This window comes from Raphanus sativus, chromosome 4 (genome assembly GCF_000801105.2).
Source record: "Raphanus sativus cultivar WK10039 chromosome 4, ASM80110v3, whole genome shotgun sequence".
NCBI classification, from domain to species: domain Eukaryota; kingdom Viridiplantae; phylum Streptophyta; class Magnoliopsida; order Brassicales; family Brassicaceae; genus Raphanus; species Raphanus sativus.
In genome coordinates, this window is record NC_079514.1 from 26599660 (window position 1) to 26623481 (window position 23822).

At 44.5% G+C, this 23822-nt stretch overlaps 2 protein-coding genes across 3 annotated transcripts; both read left to right on the forward strand.

Annotated features, from left to right (window-relative positions):
- The first annotated feature begins 859 nt into the window (after positions 1–859).
- On the forward strand, positions 860–3244 carry LOC130511246 (meiosis-specific protein ASY2-like). The gene is made up of 4 exons (XM_057008152.1): positions 860–1562; positions 1637–1810; positions 1891–2456; positions 2534–3244. Exons 1-4 carry the CDS (start codon positions 860–862, stop codon positions 3242–3244), a joined length of 2154 nt encoding a protein of 717 aa, XP_056864132.1.
- Positions 3245–3572: 328 nt separating this feature from the next.
- LOC108829553 (uncharacterized) lies at positions 3573–11096 on the forward strand. Of its 2 annotated transcripts, XM_057008611.1 has the most exons (10): positions 3573–3698; positions 3810–3840; positions 3923–4096; positions 4196–5816; positions 5909–6534; positions 6615–6902; positions 6982–7087; positions 9100–9354; positions 9441–10198; positions 10295–11096. In XM_057008611.1, the coding sequence occupies exons 3-9, from the start codon at positions 4068–4070 to the stop codon at positions 9828–9830; spliced, it is 3315 nt and encodes a 1104-aa protein (XP_056864591.1). In that variant the 5' UTR covers positions 3573–3698; positions 3810–3840; positions 3923–4067; the 3' UTR covers positions 9831–10198; positions 10295–11096. The 2 variants fall into 2 exon arrangements, with proteins under 2 accessions (XP_056864591.1, XP_018458687.2); XM_018603185.2 differs by lacking the exons at positions 3573–3698; positions 3810–3840; positions 9100–9354; positions 9441–10198; positions 10295–11096 and adding an exon at positions 7164–7806 and having other exon boundaries at positions 3953–4096.
- Positions 11097–23822: the final 12726 nt, after the last annotated feature.

The following is a 23822-nucleotide window of genomic DNA, read 5'->3' on the forward strand; positions in this document are numbered from 1 at the left end:
TTCTCTTGATGAACATAAAGATTACAAGAGTATTACGATGAGAATGTTTTGATGAATATTGAGTAAAATATGAGTTGGATCGGATCTCTCTCTTCGTCCTCGACCTCCTCTTTAAATAGCCTTGGACTTCTTTAAGTTGTCTTCAACTGATCTCCGAGATCTTCTCCGCTTGAGGTGGAATCCACAACAGCTTCCCCTTGACCGGGTCCTGCGCTTCTTCTTGTTACGACGTGAGCTTCCTCTTCGCCGTGACCTCTTCGAGGATTGCCTTTAGCTTCCAGCCTCCGGCTTCACAATGAACCTTAACTCAGGTCTCCAATACGTTTTGGGCTTTGCCTCGGCCCAACATTTACTTTGGTTTTACTTTCAGCTAACGGGCCATATTTGGGCCCAACAGTTGCCCCCAGCTTTCGAGATAAGATTTCTTACTCGGGAGCTTAGCCTAGCCGCTGAACCTCAATCTTTTCTGTTGAGATAATGATTACTAACTTCGTCCAACGAAGATATTATTCATTTGAATTAACGGTTGAGATTTCTTCTGATGAAATCAACGACTCAGATGAGAGGAGTTTTGAAATATTTACTCCGATTCTCGAGACTTGACAAGATATAAAGCAGCTAGCATTAACTGCCGCTGTCCATATTCCCCACGCCTCCACTCGGTTTCCAAGGTAACTTCTCCTCCACTCTTTTATTTTACTACGCTTGTTTTTTTTTTTTTTTCACTCTTTACTTTCATCCTTCGATTCACCATTGATCCTCTGAGAATTTCTTAGAATCCTTAATTCCTAAAAGATCTAGTTAGCTTATTCCACCTTTTCCCCTTTCAATCCTTCCGATTCTCCTTACCCCTTTTTTAATGGACCCTCCGAAAGAAGGTTCCGGCGAGACCGGAATCTCTGCCTCCGGGAAGCGTTTAATGAAGGTTAAGCAGGAGATCGGTGAGAAAATGAAAAGAGACAAGAAGGAAATCAAAGACTCAATCGCGGGGAGAGTCTCCAAGCGGGTGAAGAAGAAAGAAGTTTCTGGCGGGAGCACCTCTCTGGGCCCTCACTCGCCTTCCTCACTAAAGATTCAAGAGGTCGTTAACCTCATGGTTCAAGCTCATGGCCAAAAGGAGTTGGCCAGGGTTTGTTCCTCCGACGAAACCCCTGAAACCACCCCGGAAGGTTGGTTCTGCATTCACGAGAAGTATATCTCGAAATGCCACCTCCGGTTCCCACTTCCAGATCTTCTGTTAGATCTTCTTGATCACTACCAACTAGCCCTTTCTCAGCTTTGTCCCTCAGCTATCCGGGTGATAAATGGTTTTATCACCAGGGCTAAGGAGGAGGGGATCGCTGTTGGACTGACCGAGCTAATGAGCCTTTACACGATCAAGGAGAGCTCTAGCAAAGATGGTGGTAGCGGTACCTACTATCTTCCTTGTCGTCCTAGGCTTGGTCTTTTCAAGTCTTCCGGTAGTGATGATGATTGGAGGAAGAAATATTTCTATGTCAAGATCGACCCCACGACAGTTCCCGTGGGTCGTGCTCTCTCTGTTGTTTGGTCCGATATATCGGGTTAGGACTTTTAGGATCGTGCCTTCCTTGTTTCTAATTAATGTTATTCGCTGAAACCTCGATTTCATGTGCAGATATTGAGGATCCTCCTAAGCTTACTGAGAAGCTGTCTAGGGCTCTTTTCCGGAAGCTAAATCAAAGCTCCAATACTTGGGCATCTTTTGCCTCTTCTCGCATTGAATCAGCTAGGTTCCCGGATCGGTACAACGCCAGGTTCCCTGACCCGATTCCTGCTGAAGATTTAGAAGGTAATTTTTGGATTTTGCTATTTGTTTTTGATTTCTAGGTTTGCTTTCAGAGATAACTAAAAAGCTTTCCATTGTTTTAGTTTCTGAAGGTCCTTTCGTGGTAAATCTTTCGACTGGAGCTAGTACTTCCGAAACCGAAAAGACTCCAGCTCCCAAGATGAGGCCTTCTTTCCGTTCTAGGAACAAACCTGCTGCAGCTGCCAGTGCTTCGCGAGGCAGCGATAAGACCCAAGGAGGAACCTTCCTTAGCTCGCTGAAGGAGGTCCTTGATGATGGGTCCTCTGTTCCTGCTAAGGATGTTAACCTAGTGGAGCCTAGAGCTCAAGATGTTGTTCCCCGTCCTGAGGTTCCGACAGTTGAAGCTAACCCTCAAGCTGCTAGAGATCCTCTCGAGGTCGAACCTCCGAGAAACAAGAGGTCTCGGACCGATTTGGGAGATAGGCCCACCAGATCTTCCTCCTCGTCTTCGCGGGGAGGGACCGTGGGTTGGAATTTCTCCCATTCTAAGCCGGGATCGATATTGGATGACCCTTGGGGTTTGGCAACCATCATGAGGCATATGAAGATGGTAGGGTGCTCCATGCCTTCAATCAATGGTCTGACCAACAAGGAAGAGTACGTTGAGATAGCTCACCACATGGGTCAGGTACGTAGCCTTGTTTTTTTCTGGTTCGCTATCAATCCAATGTTTTTTTTTGAACATATATATTTTTTTTGTTTTAGCTAGCTGGAGCCATCAACAGGGCTCAGCTGAGGTTCGAAGAGACCGTGCATGGTGTTCCTAGTGTTGGAGACTTAGCTCAGGCTACTGAGTTGTTCAAGACTACCAAGATGGAGCTCGACCTGGCTCGTGCTCGAGTTTCTGAGCTTGAAGCTGAGGTCGGAAGGCTCGGTTCAAAGGCTGATACTCAGCAAGGGAAGATCGAAAGTCAGGCTATCGATATTCGGGTGAAGAATAGGAAGATCAATGAGTTAGATGCTGCTCGCAGGATAGCTGAGCATCAGGTCCAAGAGTTGATCGTCTCATCTCAGTTTAGCCAACAGAACAAAGAGGCTGAAGTTAAGCTAGCTGTCAGGAAAGGTAAGAAGGAGGTGGCTGAAGCCTACAACAAGATCCTGATCTCCGTGAAGGAGAAGTTTGTCAAGAAGAAGGAAGAGACCGATGCTCTGATCTATGCTCAGGAGCTTCAGGCAAACACTCAACTTCTGAAGGACCTATTGTCTAAGGAAATTGAGAATGCTGAAGAGGAGTATCACCGTTTGATGGTTTTGATCCCGGATGCTGGTGCTGCATATGAGAAGGCTCAAGTTTCTGATTTCTCAGTTAGCAAGCTCCCCATTCCTCAATTCTCCGAGAGCTCCGGTACTTTCGAGATCAATATGTTTAATCCGACTTTTCTGGAGAATATGGTTCTAACACTACAAGAAAAATGAGTTTTAATAGCAGACCGGAATAGCGTTTTTTCAATTGTGCTATGGTTGATATACACGTGTTTTTAAGATAGCGTTTGTATATTTCTAAACGCTATGTTATAGTTGTGAACTGAAAAAAAAAATTAAACGTATCGTTAAAGAAGAAATACAAGTGTTTAATAGCAATAAATGATTAAAAGTGTTATGGTTTAGTTTCGCGGTTATGCCCGCGACACTTAGTAAAATTTTGGCTCCTAAACAAAATTAGTTTCGGAAAAAAAAACCCAAATTACTAGGGTTACGATCTTCCCTCTCTCTCGTATCGCCTTTTTCTTTTTTTGTGCTCGAAAGAATCAACCTCAATCTCTTTCACTTCTAATTTCATTTTCAATTCCTAAGCTCTTACTTTTTCTCATCCCGAATCCACTTTGATTGAAATCTCCTCTGGTTGTAATCCATTCCCAATCCATCGAAGGTGAGCTCACTTTTAGTAACCCGTCAGATTCTATTACGATTTTCTTTTTCTTATATATCTTCTACTGTTATTGCATTGTCAATTGATGCGTTCCTGTATACTATTTTGCAGGAAGATATCGTTTGTAGATCTTCGGATTAAGGTTCATCTTCTTCTTAAAATCTGGGTTTCTATTTTACTTTGTTTATATCTTTCTATTTTAACACAATTGTCTTCTTTTGTAGCTGACTCGAAGTAAAATTGAAGATATTTCATAGAAAGGTAAAAACAAGTCACACTATCATCTATCATTTACAAATCTCGTTGTGTTTTGGTTTTCTGGGTTGATAAATTGAGCGTCTTGTATGTACAATTGGTCGGAGCTGTAATATGGAAAAATCGTGGGTCTGGTTACCAAGGTATTAACTTCACTTCACTATATTATACAAATTGTTTTGTGTTTATCTCATTTCTTTGTTAGTCTGAATGTTGTATTCTCATTTGTTCTAACACGACAGGAATAGTGTTGAGTATGAGAAAGGAGCTAGTGACTTCGTGTCTTCTTCATCAAGACGTTTAGGTGATCCAGCTGAAATGTTCTGCCCTTGTGTTGATTGTCGTAATGTCTGCCATCAAGCTTGTGAGAAAGTTTTGGAGCACCTGGTGATTAGAGGAATGGATCAGAAGTACAAGAGTTGTGTGTTTTGGACAAAACACGGGGAGGCAAGAGCAGATAAGTCATATAATGTGTACTCATCTGAAAATGAGGCTTACGAGTTGTTCAGAACGACCTTCTTGGCAAGTGAACGCAATGCGACTGCTGAAGAAGATAATGCAGGAGCGTTTGAGGGGCCTGACAGTCCAGAAGAAACTGAGTTCAGAAAGAAGTTAGAGGATGCAGAGACCCCGTTATACCCGAAGTGTGAGAAATTTACAAAGGTTGCTGCAATCATGGGTCTTTACAGGATAAAGGTGAAGAGTGGGATGTCTGAGAACTATTTTGATCAGCTACTGTCCTTAGTTCATGACTTGCTTCCCGGGGATAATGTGCTACCTAAGTCTACTGATGAGATGAAGAGGTTTCTGAAACAATTTGGTTTTGGATACGACTCTATCCACGCCTGCAAGAATGACTGTATTTTATATAGAAAACAATATGAGGATGCGGTCAGCTGTCCAAGATGTAGTGAGTCAAGATGGGAGAAGGATAAGCAGTCTGGCGAGGAGAAGAAAGGGGTTCCTGCTAAGGTGCTTAGGTATTTCCCGATCAAAGACAGGTTCAGGAGAATGTTTAGATCAAAGCGGTTGGCTGAGGACTTGTGTTGGCACTCCACTAATGCTTCTGAAGATGGAACTATGCGACATCCAGTGGATTCATTGACTTGGGTGCAGATAAACAACAAATGGCCGGAGTTCGCAGCTGAAGCAAGAAATCTAAGACTAGGTATTTCAACAGATGGCATGAATCCATTCTCCATCCAGAACACCAACCACAGCACATGGCCTGTTATGTTGGTAAACTACAATATGTCTCCTACGCAGTGTATGAGGTCTGAGAACATCATGTTGACCATGCTAATTCCTGGCCCAACCGCACCTAGCAACAATATTGACGTCTACCTACAGCCATTGATGGACGACTTGAAGGACCTGTGGTCAGAAGGTATACAAGTTTATGATTCCTTTAAGAAGGAGAGTTTCACTCTTAGAGCCATGTTGTTGTGGAGTATCACTGATTACCCTGGTTTAGGAACTTTAGCTGGTTGTAAAGTGAAGGGGAAGCAAGCTTGTAATGTCTGTGGGAAGGATACACCACATAGGTGGCTAAAGTTCAGTCGTAAACATGTATACATGAAGAACAGGAAGCGGCTCATGCCTAGTCATCGATATAGACGAATGAAAGGATGGTTTGACAATACGGTCGAGGTTGGTTCTGCAAAGAGGATTCAGAGCGGTTCAGAAATATTAGACAGTCTAAGGGACTTTAAAAACGATTTTGGGAAAGTCTTACCTAAGAAGAGTAAGAGAAAGCGGAGTGAAGGAGATGAGGATGATGTTTCAGCTGAGGAGTACGAAGAAGATGATGATAAGTGGCGGTGGAAGAAAAAATCTATCTTCTTTGACTTACCATATTGGAAGGTATTTTCTTTGACTTACATTATTTGACTTACCTTATTAGTCTCAAATTATAAATATTATTTATGCTAAATACTTGTACAATTTTTTTGTAGGATATGCCTGTGAGGCATAACATCGACGTGATGCACGTGGAGAAGAATGTGTCTGATGCCATGTTGTCTATTCTGATGAATAGTTGCAAGTCAAAGGATGGCCTGAAAGCGAGAAAGGATTTACAAGATATGGGTATTCGAAGCAGTTTACATGCACAAGTAAGGGGGAAGAGAACTTATCTGCCTCCAGCTGCGTTTTGGCTTTCTAAAGAGGAAAAAAAAATATTCTGCAGAAGATTATCCAACTTCAGGGGCCCTGATGGATATTGTGCTAATATATCCAATTGTGTCTCACTGGATCCTCCTTCTATAGGCGGCATGAAGTCACATGATCATCATGTTCTTATGCAGAATCTGTTTCCGGTTGCGTTGAGAGGTTTACTTCCAAAAGGACCTCGGATTGCAGTGACTCGTATGTGCAATTACTTCAACAGACTCTGCCAACGTGTTCTTGATCCCGAGAAGCTACTTGCTCTAGAATCAGAGATTGTGGAGACAATGTGCCAGTTTGAGAGATTCTTTCCACCTTCTTTGTTTGATATCATGTTTCACCTTCCACTGCATCTGGCAAGAGAAGCACGATTGGGTGGCCCTGTACACTTCAGGTGGATGTATCCATTTGAGAGGTAAGTTCATTGTTTTTAGTGGAAGCTTAATTATTAAGGCTTAAGACGAATTGAATTTTTTTAACCTTATTGATTTGCAGGTATATGAAGACACTAAAGGCTTATGTGAAGAATTTCGCAAGACCTGAAGCTTGTATGGCGGAGGGTTATCTAGCTGGTGAATGTCTTGCATTTTGTATGGAGTTCTTACAGAAATCGGTTCCAGTTGAGGAGCCTCTGACAAGAAACGAAGATTTAGAGGCACATGAAAATGTACTTGAAGGCCGCCCTCTGCAAAAAGCTACAGAAGTGAAACTTACTGATAAGGAGAGAGATGTAGCTCATTGGTATATCCTCATGAATACTGCAGTGATGGATCCTTATGTTCAGTAAGTGTAGATATAGATAAATTTTTTTTAACTATCAGTGTAGATAAGTGTAGATAAAGATTTTTTTTTTTTTTAACAGGATGCATTTAGAGGAACTGCAAGCTAAAGATGAAAGATGTGCAAGAAATGAAACGATATTATGGAAAACTCATACAGAAAGGTTCTCGACATGGATAAAAGATAAGGTATGTGATCTGGTCATGATATTGATATTGCTATGTACAGTGCTTATGATATTGATTTGTGATCTGTTCATGATAGATACCAAATAACTCAAAAGATCATTCTCAGCGGCTCAGATGGCTTGCTTTTGGACCAAGGAATGTCGCACACACCTACAAGGGATATATAGTTAATGGACATCGATATCAGACAGACGATATCAAAAGGAAGACTCAGAACTGTGGGGTTTCAAATGAAGCATTCTCCATGTGCAGAGCTAGTGCGAAAGATTCGAATCAAATGGCGGACATGGTAGCATACTATGGAGTCATAAAGGAGATCATCTTGCTTGATTACCACATGTTTCAGGTGCCTCTGTTTAAGTGTAGTTGGGCACATAAGGGGAAAGGTGTTAAAGAGGCAGACGGTTTTACACTTGTGAATCTCCACACGAACCAGTCAGCATTTGTTAATGATCCATACATTCTGCCTTCTCAAGCTAAACAAGTTTTTTACTCAAGAGAGGATGACAGCTCTCCTTGGTATGTTGTTATGAGAGCACCTCCGAGAGGATACCATGAGTTAGAAACTGAAGAGGAAATTTGTCCTACAACGTTAACAGTCCAGCATGATGAAGATATCGGAGATCACGCTTCAGATGATGAGAGTTGTTGTGTTAGGAATGATTGTGAGGGTATTATTTTATAAGATTTAACGATAATTTTGTTGTAACAGGTAAACTGATACAATGAACGAGGAAGCTGTTACTGAGAAGACGCGTCGCAGTAAACGTCAAGCAGGTCTAGATGTTAGTCCAGTGGTGTCTTTAACTACCAAGAAACAGAAGAAGAATTGTCCAAAGAAGAATGCGGAACTTCAGTCACAACATGAAGAACTGGAGCAACATACAATTTCTGAAGAAGTGGAACAAGAACCAGAATCTGCAGGAGCCGAAGAAGATGATGATGATGAAACACAACCACCCGAAGAACATGACGAGTACGAAACACTACCACCTGAAGAAGAACATGAGGAAGAAGAAGATGAGGAAGAAGAAGAAGTCATTCCTAGCTCTGAGACACAAACACAACAATCTGATAACCAAGTCAAGAAGACTAGAGGTCCAACAAAAATGCGCAAAGTGGCGAAACATATAGAGGACAAGGTAGAGGTGGAGTTCAATTCTTTGGGAGAGCATGTTGGCCGTGGATCAGTGACACTGTCCTCCTTCCTTGGTCCTCTTGTGAGAGAGCATGTGCCTGTACTGCTAGATGACTGGAGACATATGGAAGAGAAAACAAAAGACGCTCTGTGGGAGGAAATACAGGTAATTCTGTTATCTATGTATACATAGACATTGAGTTCAGTATTAATATGAAGATTATGTACATGGGAGATTCAACTTGACAGAAGACTGGCAAAAGGATGTAGTCTTTAAGCAGATGGGTTGTTTGTGGAGGGCCTCTAAATCTAGACTGTCTTCCATAGTTAGAGCAACAAAAAACAAGGCGCAACTACAGAGTATTAAACCCAGTAATATACAATCTGCATCAGCTTGGAATAATTGGGTGAAAGGAAGATGTACTGCAGCTTTTCAGGTAATATAGTGTGTCTTGCGTATATACATTTGGGTTATGTAAGTAAAATTTATTACAAAATGGTATTTGGTTTCTGTAGGAACAAAGTAATAAGTACAGGGAACTCAGGAAGGCTCAAATTCCCCACACCACTAGCCGTAAAGGCATGAATCGCCTTGCAGAGGAGATGGTATGTTTTACAATTTGAAATAATTAAAGGTGTGTTATTGGGTTTATGACAACTGATGACAACTACTTTATTATTTAACATGTAGAAAAAAAACAGTTCTGATCCTAAGCTAGTCACTAGAACTAAGGTTTGGGTCGCTGGTCATACACATTCTGATGGAACACCAGTGCGTCAAGAATTTGCAGATACAATAGTAAGATTAATTGTCACAATAATATGTTTAGTTAAAAAATACAATTTCCATAACTTGTGTAATTTTTTATTGCAGGAGAAGATAAAGAGACTTGACAGTGAAATGGAATCAAGTTCAGCAGATAATATCGGTGAAGATGCTGTCACTCAGGTCCTAGGAAAAGATAAGCCAGGAAGAATTAGGGGGATGGGACGAGGGGTTACTGTCACCAAGTTGGCATTCTTACATGCTAGAGATTCACATGTAAAGCAACTTGAAGCAACTCAAGCTGAACTAATCAACAAGGTTCAAGATTTGCAAAATGTGGTTAAAGACTTGGCCGGTAAAAAGGTAAATTCGTTATTCTTCTTGCTTAATTATTCAAACTTCTGTTATTTATAAGGTTGTAACAAAAATGTTTGTGGTTGTTGGGTTAGCAAAAAAACGGATATGATTCCACTTCTGAGAGAAGCGATGTGAGCAAGGGAGGAGGAATAAGGTGCCAGATACTGGATTGGGTTTCGAATGATGATTTGGTTGTTGCTGAAGGAGAATTCTACTCTAGTGAGCCCACATATAAGATTGGTCGCATTCCACTGGGTCCTAATGCGGCTGCTGTTGTAGTGAAGTCTGTATCAGTCGTAACAGCACCTATATGGAGACCTACTCCAACTTGTGTATCGCTTAGTCAGGCAGTAGGAGTGAAAATTGCATGGCCATCTGAGAAACTCATCTTGGACGATGGCATTGACATCTCAAACAATGGCAACATCGACGAGTCCGAGGTAAAAAATACATTCTGTCCTCCAACGTTTGTTAATCATTAATGAATTTACTTCTGAAATTTGTGAATATATTTTGCATGATTCAAGATCTAGCTGCATCTTTAGGAAATGTTAAAATATTTGATTACTGGAAACTAGAAGAGGAGTTGATTGCTGAGGGTGTCTTGTTGACAACCGATCCTTCTCACCTTGTCAACCAAATTCCCCTTGGACCGAATGCTGCAGTTCTTAGAGTCCAACTGGTTTTTAAACCTGATGCATTTATCTGGAGACCTACACCTGAAATGACAAAGATGGGTGATGCAGTACATGGGACAATAGCGTGGCCTCTAGATAAGATAAGACTACCTGATCAACATTCACCTACTGATCAACATTCACCTACTGAATCAAACAAGATATCCAATCAGGTAAGTTTGTAAAATCTGAGAATGTGAGTAGATATTGAATTGTTAGGTTGCCGGTGTTGATATTGTGGTGAATGTGTTTGTCTTTCTTGTTTTCAGAGTGGTGGTAACAGCACTAGTAGTAGCAATAAAGGTGGTAAACAGAGATGTGCTCTCTTGGACTGTCAAAGATTAGGACAGAGAGTTGCTATAGGTCGTGTGTTGTCAACTGATCCAGCAGAGAAAGTGCATTTCGTTCCTTTAGGTCCCAATGCTACGAAGGTTATGGTAGAGGTTTCCGAGTTCGATGGGGCTCGAGTGTGGAGGCCAAACTCTGAAATCGAATTCATAGGTGATGCAGTAGGAAGCACCGTGGCTTGGCCAAATGATAAGGTTGTGTATCTCTAAGGATGACAATGTTGCTTTAGTGTGAACTTGCAATGTATGATGTCTAAACAACTTATGTAATGTGTTTATGTTGGATTTATGAAAAATCTGTTTATTAATATAATTTGATCTTTTGTTTCAAAATTCCGAAATCGAATATGTGGAAATATAAATATATAAAAAATTACAATTTAAAATATATAAATATATTAATATATAAATATATAAACATAATATATACAGCACTAATCAAACTGCTATAGTAGTTCATATATACGTAGCACTTTCGTAACTGCTATAGTAGTATTAACTAAAACAAAGAGAAAACGCTATTAATAATATTAGTAATAGCATTAAAACAACGCTATTAAATATTATTTAATTGCAGAAATAAAAGCGCTATCGTAGCGGAAGAAAAGATAGCACAACGAAATACCGCTATTTAATGCCCTCGACCTATTATGACGGGCGATGATACAGCGCTTGTTAAAGCGCTATCGTATTGTTATATAGCGTTATTCGTCCGCTGTAAAAACGCGTTTTTCTTGTAGTGTAACTTGGGTTCGGTATCTCCTGATTTAGTTCCAGTTGAGACAATCCCGGGAGGTGTTGACCAGGATGTCGAAGTAGAGGTTCCTGTCAAGGGGAATGATCCTATCGAGGAGGATAAGGACGATGAAGCTGATCCTGGATCCAAAGAAGGTTAAGAGCCGATGCTCTTTATGTTCTTAGAACTTCTACCCAATGGGCTTCTTTATCTTTCGTTTTCAAGACTTATGGCCTGAGGAGGTCTTTAAACCTTTATCTGCTTATACTTTGAATCTTTGTTAGCCTGGGGAGGCTTTTAAACCCTTATCTAATTTCAAACTTGGTTTTCGTTTCATTTTGAGTTTTTGGCTTTAGTCGTGAAATATGACAACTTGATCATAATCGAATCTTATGATAAGTCTGGAAGACTTTGGTCGTTTTTAGTTCCTTAAGAGGAATTCTTGGAGTATCGGGACTAGCTTAGGATTTTAAGGAACCTAAGTTTAATCTGGACACCTTAGGTGGGGGTTCTTGGGAACCTGAACTTGTTTGTGGGATTTTAAGACCCGTTGAGACTTGCTTAGGATTTTAAGACCTTTGTGATTTGATGAGGATTTTAAGACCTCGGAGATTTGATAAGGATTTTAAGACCTTGGAGAATTGACAAGGAATTTAAGACCTTGGAGATTTGGTAAGGATTTTAAGACCTTAGAGATTTGGTAAGGATTTTAAGACCTTAGGTCCGGGTTCGTCGAGACCTGATATTGCTTGAAGGGTTTTAAGACCTTTTAGATTGTTAAGGATTTTAAGACCTTAGATCCAGGTTTGTAGGGACCTGAGCTAATCCGAAGGATTTTTAGGACCCTAGGTCCACATTTACGGGGACCTGTTTTGTTAAAGGATTGAGATATCAAGAATGATTTCTTTATTGATAATTGGATACATGGTATCATAGTGATCATACAATTGCTGTATTATAACGATCATACACTTGCATTGTGGGCTATGTGATTTTAATCAGTCGTATGCCCCCTTTGATTGTAGTGAACGAAGTGTTGAGATGAGGTTGGGGCTGCACTCATGACGGAGTTGCCTACGTACCCAGTCAAGGGATCAAGCCTAACGTAGTTCAGGAATTTTAGGTACCTAATGATAATATCTCTTAAGATTCGTGGCATTCCACGATCTGATTTCAGGTACCCCGGTTCGCACCTTTCGGAGCTTGTAAACGCCAGGTCGTACCACGTGGATGATCTGGTAGGGACCTTCCCAGTTGGTTCCTAACTTCCCAGCATCTGGTTCTTTGGTTCCTTCGAAAACTTTCCTAAGTACTAGGTCACCTACAGCGAACTGCCGGAGCCTGACTTTGGAATTGTACTGTCGTGCCATTGCTTGCTGATAGTTCTGAATGCGAATCAAAGCTCGGTCCCGTCTTTCCTCGATTAGATCGAGGCTGTCGGTTAGGAGCTGATCATTAGCTGCGGGATTGGACGTACAGAGTTCCCGACGAAGGCTACCAGCAATGGTTTCAGCTGGAACGACAGCTTCCATCCCATATGCTAAGGAGAAAGGAGTTTCTTCTGTAGCTTTTCGTGGGGTGGTTCGACATGCCCAAAGTACTTCAAGTAACTTCTCTGACCAGAGTTCCTTCTGGGTTCCGAGGCGTTTCTTGAGGTTTGCTAATACTGATTTATTAGCAGCCTCCGCCTGTCCGTTTCCTTGAGGTCGGCGAGGTGATGAGAAGGTCAGGCGAATATTCCACTTGTCACAAAATATTTTGAAATCGTGGGATATGAATTGTCCTCCATTGTCAGTTACGATTTCGTATGGGACGCCGTGTCTACACACGATTTCTTTCCATACGAATTGCTCGACCTCGACCCTGGTTACCTGTTGGAAAGCTTCAGCTTCTATCCATTTCGTGAAGTAGTCTGTTAGAACTAAAAGGAAGCGTAGCTTCTTCTTTCCACTTCCTGATGCTATTAGTGGTCCCACGATATCCATGGACCATCTCATAAATGGATAAGGGGCGGATATGTTAGACAGCTTTTCCGCAGGTTGGTGTATAATCGGTGCATGCCTCTGGCATTTGTCGCATGAAGAGGAATAGGCCTCACAGTCTGCAATAATGGTAGGCCAGAAATATCCTTGTCTTTTGATTCTGATGGCTAGAGCTCTTCCTCCAGAGTGGTTCCCGCAGGAACCGTCGTGCATTTCCTTCATGAGTCTCATAGCAACGAGGCCATGGACGCATTTTAGGTAAGGTCCGGAAATGCTTCGTTTGAGGAGGACAGATTCAAATACGCAATATCTCGCGCTTAATGCTTTGAGCTTTCGAGCCTCCCATTTATTGGGTGGAGTCTTTCCCTCCAGGATGTATTGCGTGATTGGAATTCTCCAATCCTCTCTTCCTACAACTTTGTTATGAAGAGACGAGGGAGGTTCCTGTTCGGGACCTAGTGTCGTGGTGCCCCCGGAGGTATTGGTAGGATTGGGCTCCAGGGAGTCTGAATTCCGAGGAATACCTCCAGATGAATTTTGGAGAGCTGTACGGCTTCTGGTTTTAACTCTGCAGATGATTGGGTCTGAGTTGGTGCCCCCGGGGGTATTCTTGAGATCAGGCTCTAGGGAGTCTGAATTTCAAGGAATATCTTCCATGATTTGGATTGTGTTCCCGGAGGTATGCTTTTTAGAGCTGCATATTCTGGTTTTTGGAAACCAAAATGTTGTGAAAACCTGGGTAGCTACTGTTTCAGGGCAGGTACCTTCGAGTTGCGCTGTTAGTTTGCTCTCTTTCTCAGCTTTAGTAGCTATGTCGATGCTTGGTTTCTCAATTCCGTCTACGGGTATAATCCGTTTTACGAGGGGGTCTGACGTGGAAGCTAAAGCAGCCAACGCATCTGCTGAGGAGTTCTCTCCTCGTGGGATTCTCGTTAGCTCGAATTTGTCGAACTGCCTAGTGAGGTTCTGGACGACTTCGAGATATGCCCCCATTCTTTCGTCCCTCGTTTCATATTCTCCGTGAAACTGGCTAGCTACTAGCTGTGAATCACTATAAGCATTTAGCTCTCGGATTCCGAGGCTTAGGGCGAGCTTCAACCCTGCGATTAGTGCTTCATATTCAGCTTCGTTGTTTGAGGCGCTGAATCCGAGCCTATATGACTTCTCAATGGTTTCTCCTGCTGAAGAAGTTAGCCTTAGACCGATACCGGAGCCCTGTTTTGATGAGGCTCCGTCGACGTATAGGCTCCACTTCGGAGATTCCATTTCGGAGTCTAACTGCTCGGATGTTAGTTCAATGATAAAGTCGGCAAGGACCTGAGCTTTCGCTGCTGCTCGAGGTCTATACTCAATATCATATTCGCTGAGCTCTATGGCCCATTTAGCCAATCGCCCTGACTGGCTAGGGCTGTGCAATATCATTCGTAATGGTTGTGAGGTCATTACAACGATCGAGTGCGATTGGAAGTAAGGTCGCAATTTTCTGGCAGCTGTTACGACTGCTAGAGCTAGTTTTTCCATTGCAGGGTACCTGGTTTCGGCGTCTATCAAACTCTTACTGGTGTAATAGACAGGTCTTTGTTCGTTTTGTTCCTCTCGTACTAGAACGCCGCTGACTGCAGCAGTTGATACAGCGAGGTATAGGTACAATGGCTCTCCTACTACTGGTTTAGATAGGATCGGAGGTTCGGAGAGATAAGCTTTCAATTGCTTGAAGGCTTCCTCACATTTCTCGTCCCATAAGAACTTCTTATTATTTCTTAGAAGCTTGTAGAATGGGAGACATTTATCGGTGGACTTGGATATGAATCGATTCAATGCCGCGATTCGTCCAGTCAATCTCTGTACCTCTCTGGTCGTCTTAGGTGACGGCATTTCTAGGAAGGTTGCTATCTGCTGCGGGTTGGCTTCAATGCCTCTTTCGGTTACGAGATAGCCTAGGAACTTGCCTGAGGGTACCCCGAAAGTACATTTAGTGGGATTGAGCTTCATATCATACTTGTTAAGGATATCGAAGCATTCCCTTAAGTGGGAGATATGATCTTCTCCAGCTGAGGATTTGACTAGCATGTCGTCGATATAGACCTCCATGGTTTTTCCAAGTTGTCCAGCAAACATCTTATTTACTAGCCTCTGATAGGTAGCTCCTGCGTTTTTTAATCCGAATGGCATAACCTTGTAACAATAGGTTCCTCGTTCGGTTATGAATGCAGTTTTCTCCTGGTCCTCAGGATCCATCATGATTTGGTTGTATCCTGAGAAGGCATCCATGAAGGATAGGAGTCGATGGCCAGCTGTTGCTTCAACCAGACGGTCGATGAGAGGTAACGGGAAGCTGTCTTTAGGACAAGCTTTGTTTAGGTCTGTGAAGTCTACACAGATTCTCCATTTCCCGTTTTTCTTCTTTACCACTACTGGGTTAGCTAACCAGTCGGGGTAATGTACCTCTCGAATGGACCCAGCTTTCGTAAGTCGGTCAACTTCGTCGTTAACAGCTTGAGCTTTTTCGAGGCCTAGCTTACGACGCTTCTGTTTGATCGGTTTGAAAGTAGGGTCAACTTTTAGCTTATGGGTGGTGACGTTCGGATCTATTCCTTTCATGTCGCTGGTGGACCATGCAAAGGTTTTGACATTGCTTTTCAAAAAATCAATGAGTTCCTTTTTTGTCTCAGGAGGTAGCTCGGACCCGATGCTCACCTGTCTTTCAGGATCTGAGTCGTCGATGCAAACTTTTTCGGTTAGGTTCCTGGGGGGACCTCGAATATTTTGTTGCATTTCGCGACCCTCCTGGATCTGTAATTGCTATTGGGGGACTTTTTGAGGATTTCGAATCCTCCCAAATAGCAGATCCTGGATATCTTCTGGCTACCATGTACGGTAGCTATCCCTTCGGGTGTTGGGAATTTTACGCACTGATGGTACGTTGAGGCTACTGCCTTCATTTTGTGAATCCAGGGTCTTCCCAAAATCGCATGGAACGGGGAAGGTCTATCGATGACTACTAAGTTGGTCATTTTCATTATTCCGCCAGCTATGACTGGGAGCTTGATAGTTCCCAATGAGGTAGCTGTTTCTCCGGAGAAGCCTACGAGGTTAGCTTTTTGGCCAATAATTTCGTAGTCGTCTATTTCCATCCCTTTTAGGGTGTTATAGAAAATGAGGTCGACAGAGCTTCCTGTGTCTATCATGAGCTTAGGAACCTCGTATCCTGCGATGCTCAGGGTGACAATCAACGCATCATCGTGAGGTCTGTCAAGATTTGAGGTCTCGCTTTCCCAGAAAGAAATCTTAGTATTGGACTCAGGGTTAGGAGGCTTAGGTCCAGTATTAGTCACAACCTTCCGCACGTGATTCTTAATGGAATTGACGGAGTCTTGACATATGTCTGATCCTCCAAGGATACAGTCCACCCTCGAGTCGGGGCTCGATTGAGGGGAGGGTTTGCTCAAGAGAGCTTCGACTTGTAAACTTTTTCCTTGGGGGAATTTCCCAAGAATCATGTCGACTCTTTTCTTGGGAGCTGGAGGTGGCGAATCGGTCTCCTTCTCAGGTGACCTTTCGCGTTTCGGGGAAGTATCCCTGGAACCTCTTTTCTGATAAGGTGGTGGCTTTTTAAGGTCCACGCCCTTTATTTCTCCAGCTGCGAATTTAGCTGCCAGCTGGCGTTGGAGGTCCCAACATTCCTCGGTTGAGTGTCCTTCGCGATCGTGATAAGAGCAACGTTTGCCTTTATCGAAGCCTTTTGACCAGGGAGTTTTGTTTGCTGCTGCAACAGTTTTCTCTTCCTTGTCTTCCTCGATTGCGTAGGAATGTTCTCCCTGAGTCTAATTATTTCGAGGGTTACCCTTTTTATGAGGTCCCTTAGTCTCAGAGGATTCACCTTTTGAATGATTCTGAGGTTTCTTGTGGAGTTTATCCAGTGCAGCTGTCTCCTCCTCCAAAGTAATATATTTGGTGGCTCTATGAAGAGCATCATCGATAGTTGGAGGAGTATTGAGTGTTAGCTCTGACCAGAATTTCGATCTATAGAACAGACCTCTCCTAAGGGCCTCGATGGCGACTAGGTCGTTAGGATTCGAGAGCTTAGTTCTTATTGCCCTGAATTTCTCAATGTAGACTCGTAATGAGTCTCCCACTCCTTGACTGACCTTCCAAAGGTCGGCCTCAGAGGCTTGCTTCAGGATATGGGTTGAGTATTGCTTCATGAAGGCGTTAGTTAATTGATCGAAATTGTCTATCGAGGCTGGCTCGAGACCGGAGAACCACTCAAGGGCTGTTCCGACCAAATTTTCGGCGAATGTCCTGCAGTAACCTGCTTCACATTCTTCCTGTGTGAAATGGGCTTTAACGATTGCCAATCGGAAAGCTCTCAAATAGGCTTTCGGGTCGGAGGTCCCATCATACTCAGGAATTCTGATTTTTCGGGTATCTCTTATGTGAGAGCTGGCAATTCTGTCCGTGAATGGAGTTCCACGGGTTTCCTCGATCAAGCTATCGATTTCGGGAGCTGAGCTCGTAGCTTTATGGACTTGAGCTCCCAATTTCTGGAGAGCCGCGTGAGTTCGCTCCATATATCTACGGATAGCTTCAGGTCCTTCAAACGGAAGGACGTTTGGATTGTTCGTAGGTACCCGACGGGCAGGTTCCTGACGGAATCGAGTTGGCTCATCCTCCCATGCGGTTGGTGGGCTAAGTCGCTCGCCATTTCTTGGGTTATCGGAATCTATCCTTTGATAACCGTCCCCATTCGGGATCGAGCTTCTGGTTTGATAGACCGAAGCTGACGCTCTGCCCCCAGATGGGAAGGATATTCCTGCTCCGGACCTAGGATCAGGCGGCGGAGGAGGTAAGCGAGTACTCCTGTCAGTAACCTGACCGGGTGTGGAACTAGTTGTCGCTATGTTACTTCCCATAGCACTGGCGTTAGGTGGATTAAACACGGGAGCTGTTCCAGTATGAGGTGTCTGGAAAGCAGATCCGCGTCCTTCTGGGGCAGTACTATCAGGAGAAAAGTTTAAACGTGCTCGGGGAAATGAGGGATCGGTTAATCAATCATGAAAAATGACCCCCGGAGCTTGACGTTGCGGTGGTTGGGTTGTTGCGTTTAGAGATCTAGTTATCTCTTCGAATCGTTGCTGACGTACAGTCAGCTGATACATCGTGCGCTCACTTTCCTGAGCTCTGTCTACTAATTGTATCATCATCTGGCGGATCTCAGAGAGCTGAGCCTCCGTTTGATTCGGAATGGCTTGCTGCTGAGGATTCTCGGTAATCGGGAGCCCGGGAGTGTTTCCACCCGATGATCTCGGGTTAGTACCTCCGGTTGTAGTTTGGCTCGTTTGAGCACCAGCCGTAAGCTGTTGCCCAGATCGGTGGTCGCTACGTTGAGGCTCTGTGATTACGAGCCTAGAGCCTCCGTCGTTCAGTGAGCCATCGCTCTGAATCGGGAGGTTAAGGTCAGACGGGTTTGTTGTCTGATCGGTAGGGTTCATCCTCAAGTTAGAGTAAGGGATTCGATTGTTTCTTCCCCACAGACGGCGCCAATTGTGAGGGGTAAAACTCACACCTAGATTTTAGATCAGGTTTTATGTTTAGGTAAGGTTAGGGAAAGATAACGTGGGCTGAATCCCGTAAGAACTTATAGAATTAATTGGATTTGTATTGATAATGTGGTAAAGGAATGGTTACAAAAAGATGTTTCTCTTGATGAATATAAAGATTACAAGAGTATTACGATGAGAATGTTTTGATGAATATTGAGTAAAATATGAGTTGGATCGGATCTCTCTCTTCGTCCTCGACCTCCTCTTTAAATAGCCTTGGACTTCTTTAAGTTGTCTTCAACTGATCTCCGAGATCTTCTCCGCTTGAGGTGGAATCCGCAACAGCTTCCCCTTGACCGGGTCCTGCGCTTCTTCTTGTTACGACGTGAGCTTCCTCTTCGCCGTGACCTCTTCGAGGATTGCCTTTAGCTTCCAGCCTCCGGCTTCACAATGAACCTTAACTCAGGTCTCCAATACGTTTTGGGCTTTGCCTCGGCCCAACATTTACTTTGGTTTTACTTTCAGCTAACGGGCCATATTTTGGCCCAACACCCGGAGTATTTCCCCAGCTTCCGGCTTCCAGGTTCCAGCATCTGCTTACAGGGGCCGACCCCTGTCCGGGTCCGACCCCTATCCAGGGTCCATTCCTACCTCCGGTCCAATTTTGATCCGGGCCATATAAGATCATGTCAGCCCCCACTATCTAAGCTCAAAGACGAGTCAATATTGTTTCTTCACCTGTAACCTCCGCATTTGAAGAGGATATGTCCTACCACCTCCGGGCTTCAGTAGGATGTATACCCTTCAAAAGATCATCCTTCAACCGGTACCTAATCATTGGAGGCATAAGCAAGGACATACTTGCTGAAGTAAATCAACAATCCCCTTGCTTGGCCTAGCCATACGCCTTTCGGATCTAGCAACCACGTGGCTATATGCCACCAGGGCCCCGCACTAAAAAGACGGATCCTGCTTGTCACTGTAATGCAAAGCTGGTATAAAGAATTCCCGCTTCCGAAAGGGGCAGTAAATCACCTACATCAGATTCCAACAGATACGACTGATCTCCGCCACCCGAACAACAATACTACTTGAAGACCAGGTTCCATCAAGGCCTTACACCAAGAAACGAGCTCGAGATCCCCAGAAATGAGATAATAAGATCTCCATTCCTCCAAGGTCCTGCTAAAGGTCTAAAGACCCTGCATCCAGCATAGTAATGTCAACGCGCACTGAAGCGTCAGCAAGTCCATCTTCATCAAACCCTACATCACTGGGAGAGATCTACATGAGACCTGAAAGAAAATCTAGTCTTCCACCGAGATAAAAGATCAAGGTCCCGAACCCTGCGATATCATCTCCACACAGGTCTAGCACCTACAGATACCTACTATAAACTCTGGTCTGCTTCAGGAAAGACGACTTTCCCCCAGGTTCAAACACGGCCCATGCCTAAGAAGAACACTGGAGAAGGGGCATTGGTGAAGGGAAGTCCTGCTCACGACAAGGCCCATGAGATAGAGCGACTCCGGCTGACCAAGGAGAACATTTTATCTCCTGACTTCACCCATGAAATCGAAAGATAAGGGGCAATATATTGGGAGTAAGCAAAGCCCAGGTCTTCAGATTCATCCGAGCAGGACCCCGGTATTCAAATTCTCACGTGAAGAAGTTCCGACTCCAACTCCGAGGCTCCGGCTCCGACTCCGAAGCTCTGGCTCCGACTCCGACCAGCTTCCATCCCTAACACCAGGTAACATGAACTGAACAACTCACGTCCCGTGTCCTGGGTCTTGCATAAAGGCCACATGCCGAAAAATATGCAGGACACCTTCGTACGAAACATGCCAGTCCCTGCAATAACGCAGGAGGCATAAGTACAATCGCAAAGTACTGTATCCAAACTCAGAGTTTGTACAGGGAGCGAATTTATGCAGTTGCATAGAAGTGAAACATCCACGAAAACAGATATAGGGGCATACTAGCTGGATCAGGCCCCAAGGGACCTCTGATCCTGGTGAACCCTATATTGGGTGTACAACAAAAAAAGTCAGATCCAGAACCTTCCAGAGGAGACTGGGTCTTAAGGCGAGTATGCGACCACATAAGGGAGAAATCAGCCGGGAAACCCGCCCCTGGACGAGAGGGCCCTCATAACGTAATAGAGGTGCAAGGGGCAGTTGCCTATAAGCTGCAAGATAGCAGCGGCAAGGTCCAACCCAACTGCTGGAACGCCTTGCACCTCAAATTCTATCAATTCTAAAAGTAAGGTCCCCGGATCAAGCTTTCTATATTACTATTACTACTATTATATATTTAAGTACTTAAAGGGGCATACTACCTGGATCAGGCCCTAAGGGACCTTAGATCTTAGCAAGCCCTATGCTAGTGAGGCTACTCACACAGGTGTATGACAGATATGGAACGGGTCTGATCAACCCTAAATCGATGTCTACACAACGGGCCCCGCGTAAAGGCATATAGCCAAGAGTTACGTGGGGACTACGTACTAGTGCTACCCAAACCCTGCGTTAAAGACGCTACGAGCTAAAATACACGCAGGGGGCATGACGTACACTGCAAAGTACTGTAATCAGATGCTGACAGCTGATATGCAGGGACCAAAAGTGCAAAAAACCGGTTAAGCGCCCAAAATTTAATACCTATCCAGACGTGGAAGGTAGTGTGTCTGGTGTGAAATGGCTCTGCAGGGCAGGCCCACGCCAGACCACAGTAAGTCTGAGAGTGACCTTTTCTGCAGAAAGGTAGGGTGCAGCATTGAGATTCATGAGAGTGGCCTATACCTCCGGGTGGCAGAGTGCGGTTTCTCAATAATATGATCGAGAGTGGCCCGCGTACAGGCAGCAGAGTACGATCAAATTAAAGACCTCCCGAAAATGCATACAAGCCCATAAACCTCCGGGTTCAATACGACCTCAGGGTCTAGAATCTCCGGATTCATTAAGGCCTCCGGGTCTAGAACCTCCGGGTCTAGAACCTCCGGGTTCAATACGACCTCAGGGTCTAGAATCTCGGGATTCATTAAGGACTCTGGGTCTAGAATCTCCGGGTTCAATACTACCTCAGGGTCTAGAATCTCCGGATTCATTAAGGCCTCCGGGTCTAAAACCTCCGGGTTCAATACGACCTCAGGGTCTAGAATCTCCGGATTCATTAAGGCCTCCAGGTCTAGAACCTCCGGGTTCAATACGACCTTCGGGTCTAGAATCTTCGGATTCATTAAGGCCTCAGGGTCTAGAACCTTCGGTTCAGTACGACCTCAGGGTCTAGATCTCCGGATTCATTTAGGCCTCCAGGTCTACAACCTCCGGGTTCAATACGACCTCAGGGTCTAGAATCTCCGGATTCATTAAGGCTTCCGGGTCTAGAACCTTCGGGTTCTATACGACCTCAGGGTCTAGAATCTCCGGATTCATTAAGGCCTCCGGGTCTAGAACCTCCGGGTTTAATACAACCTTCGGGTCTAGAATCTTCGGATTCAATAAGGCCTCAGGGTCTAGAGCCTTCGGGTTCGATACGGCCTCAGGGTCTATAAAGAACTTCTGGGTTCGATAAGGCCTCATGGTCTATAAAGAACTTCTGGGTTCGATAAGCCCATAAACCTCCGGGTTCAATACGACCTCAGGGTCTAGAATCTCCGGATTCATTAAGGCCTCCAGGTCTACAACCTCCGGGTTCAATACGACCTCAGGGTCTAGAATCTCCGGATTCATTAAGGCTTCCGGGTCTAGAACCTTTGGGTTCTATACGACCTCAGGGTCTAGAATCTCCAGATTCATTAAGGCCTCCGGGTCTAGAACCTCCGGGTTCAATACAACCTTCGGGTCTAGAATCTTCGGATTCAATAAGGCCTCAGGGTCTAGAGCCTTCGGGTTCGATACGGCCTCAGGGTCTATAAAGAACTTCTGGGTTCGATAAGCCCATAAACCTCCGGGTTCAATACGACCTCAGGGTCTAGAATCTCCGGATTCATTAAGGCCTCCAGGTCTAAAACCTCCGGGTTCAATATGACCTCAGGGTCTAGAATCTCCGGATTCATTAAGGCTTCCGGGTCTAGAACCTTCGGGTTCTATACGACCTCAGGGTCTAGAATCTCCGGATTCATTAAGGCCTCCGGGTCTAGAACCTCCGGGTTCAATACAACCTTCGGGTCTAGAATCTTCGGATTCAATAAGGCCTCAGGGTCTAGAGCCTCCGGGTTCGATACGGCCTCAGGGTCTATAAAGAACATATGGGTTCGATAAGGCCTCCAGGTCTATAAAGAACCTTCGGGTTCGACAAGGCCTTCGGGTGTATAAAGGACCTACGGGTTCAAAAAGGTCACATATGGGTTGAACAAGGACTTTCGAGTCTAATGGCCCTCGGGTCTAATAAGAACCTTAGAGTTCGAGAAAGAACCTCCAAGTTCAAGGATCTCTAGGCCCAACTACCAAACTCCGGGTTTACCAAGGACCTTTTGCTCCAAATGTATCAACCTCCGGGTTTGAGGTATCAATCGGGTTTAATCAGGGTCCCCAGACTCAGAGATTAAACCCTAGCACTCAAGGGACTCAGGGTTCAATGGGCAAACCTTCGGGTTTAATAAATGGCCTTCGAGCCTAGGTAAGGGACCTCAGGGTTCAATGGGCAAACCTTCGGGTTTAATAAATGGCCTTCGGGCCTAGGTAAGGGACCTCAGGGTTCAAGGAACCTAAGAACCTTCGGGTTCCAGGGTTCAAAGATCTCCGGATCCAATTACCAACCTTCGGGTCCCTAAGAACCTCCGGGTTATAAGACCTCAGGGTCCTAAAGAACCTCAGGGTTATAAGACCTCAGGGTCCTAAAGAACCTCCGGGTTATAAGACCTTCGGGTCCTAAGGAACCTCCGGGTCCTAAGGAACCTCCGGGTCCTAAAAAACCTCCGGGTTATAAGACCTCAGGGTCCTAAGCAACCTCCGGGTTACAAGACCCTAGGGTCTTAAGATGACCTCTAGGTTATCAAACTAAACCCTCCCGGTTTAAAGAAGGGATTCACCCTACATCCTTCGGGTCCCTGGATGAGCCTTCGGGTCCCTGGATGAAAATCCATCCGGCCTTCGGGTCCCTAGACGAAAAATCATTCTGGCCTTCGGGTCCCTGAACGAAAAGTCCATCCGGCCTTCGGGTCCCTGCTCGAAAACTCCATCCGA

What these genes read in the sequence shown, in the direction of transcription:
- LOC130511246 (XM_057008152.1), top strand. Translation starts at nt 860, where the DNA reads ATGGACCCTCCGAAAGAAGGTTCCGGCGAGACCGGAATCTCTGCCTCC. An exon ending in TCCTGCTGAAGATTTAGAAG is followed by an intron (nt 1,811 to 1,890) that starts GTAATTTTTGGA and finishes CCATTGTTTTAG; the next exon opens with TTTCTGAAGGTCCTTTCGTG. An exon ending in TAGCTCACCACATGGGTCAG is followed by an intron (nt 2,457 to 2,533) that starts GTACGTAGCCTT and finishes TTTTTGTTTTAG; the next exon opens with CTAGCTGGAGCCATCAACAG.
- LOC108829553 (XM_057008611.1), top strand. Translation starts at nt 4,068, where the DNA reads ATGGAAAAATCGTGGGTCTGGTTACCAAG. An exon ending in TCGTGGGTCTGGTTACCAAG is followed by an intron (nt 4,097 to 4,195) that starts GTATTAACTTCA and finishes CTAACACGACAG; the next exon opens with GAATAGTGTTGAGTATGAGA. An exon ending in GTGATGGATCCTTATGTTCA is followed by an intron (nt 6,903 to 6,981) that starts GTAAGTGTAGAT and finishes TTTTTTTAACAG; the next exon opens with GATGCATTTAGAGGAACTGC.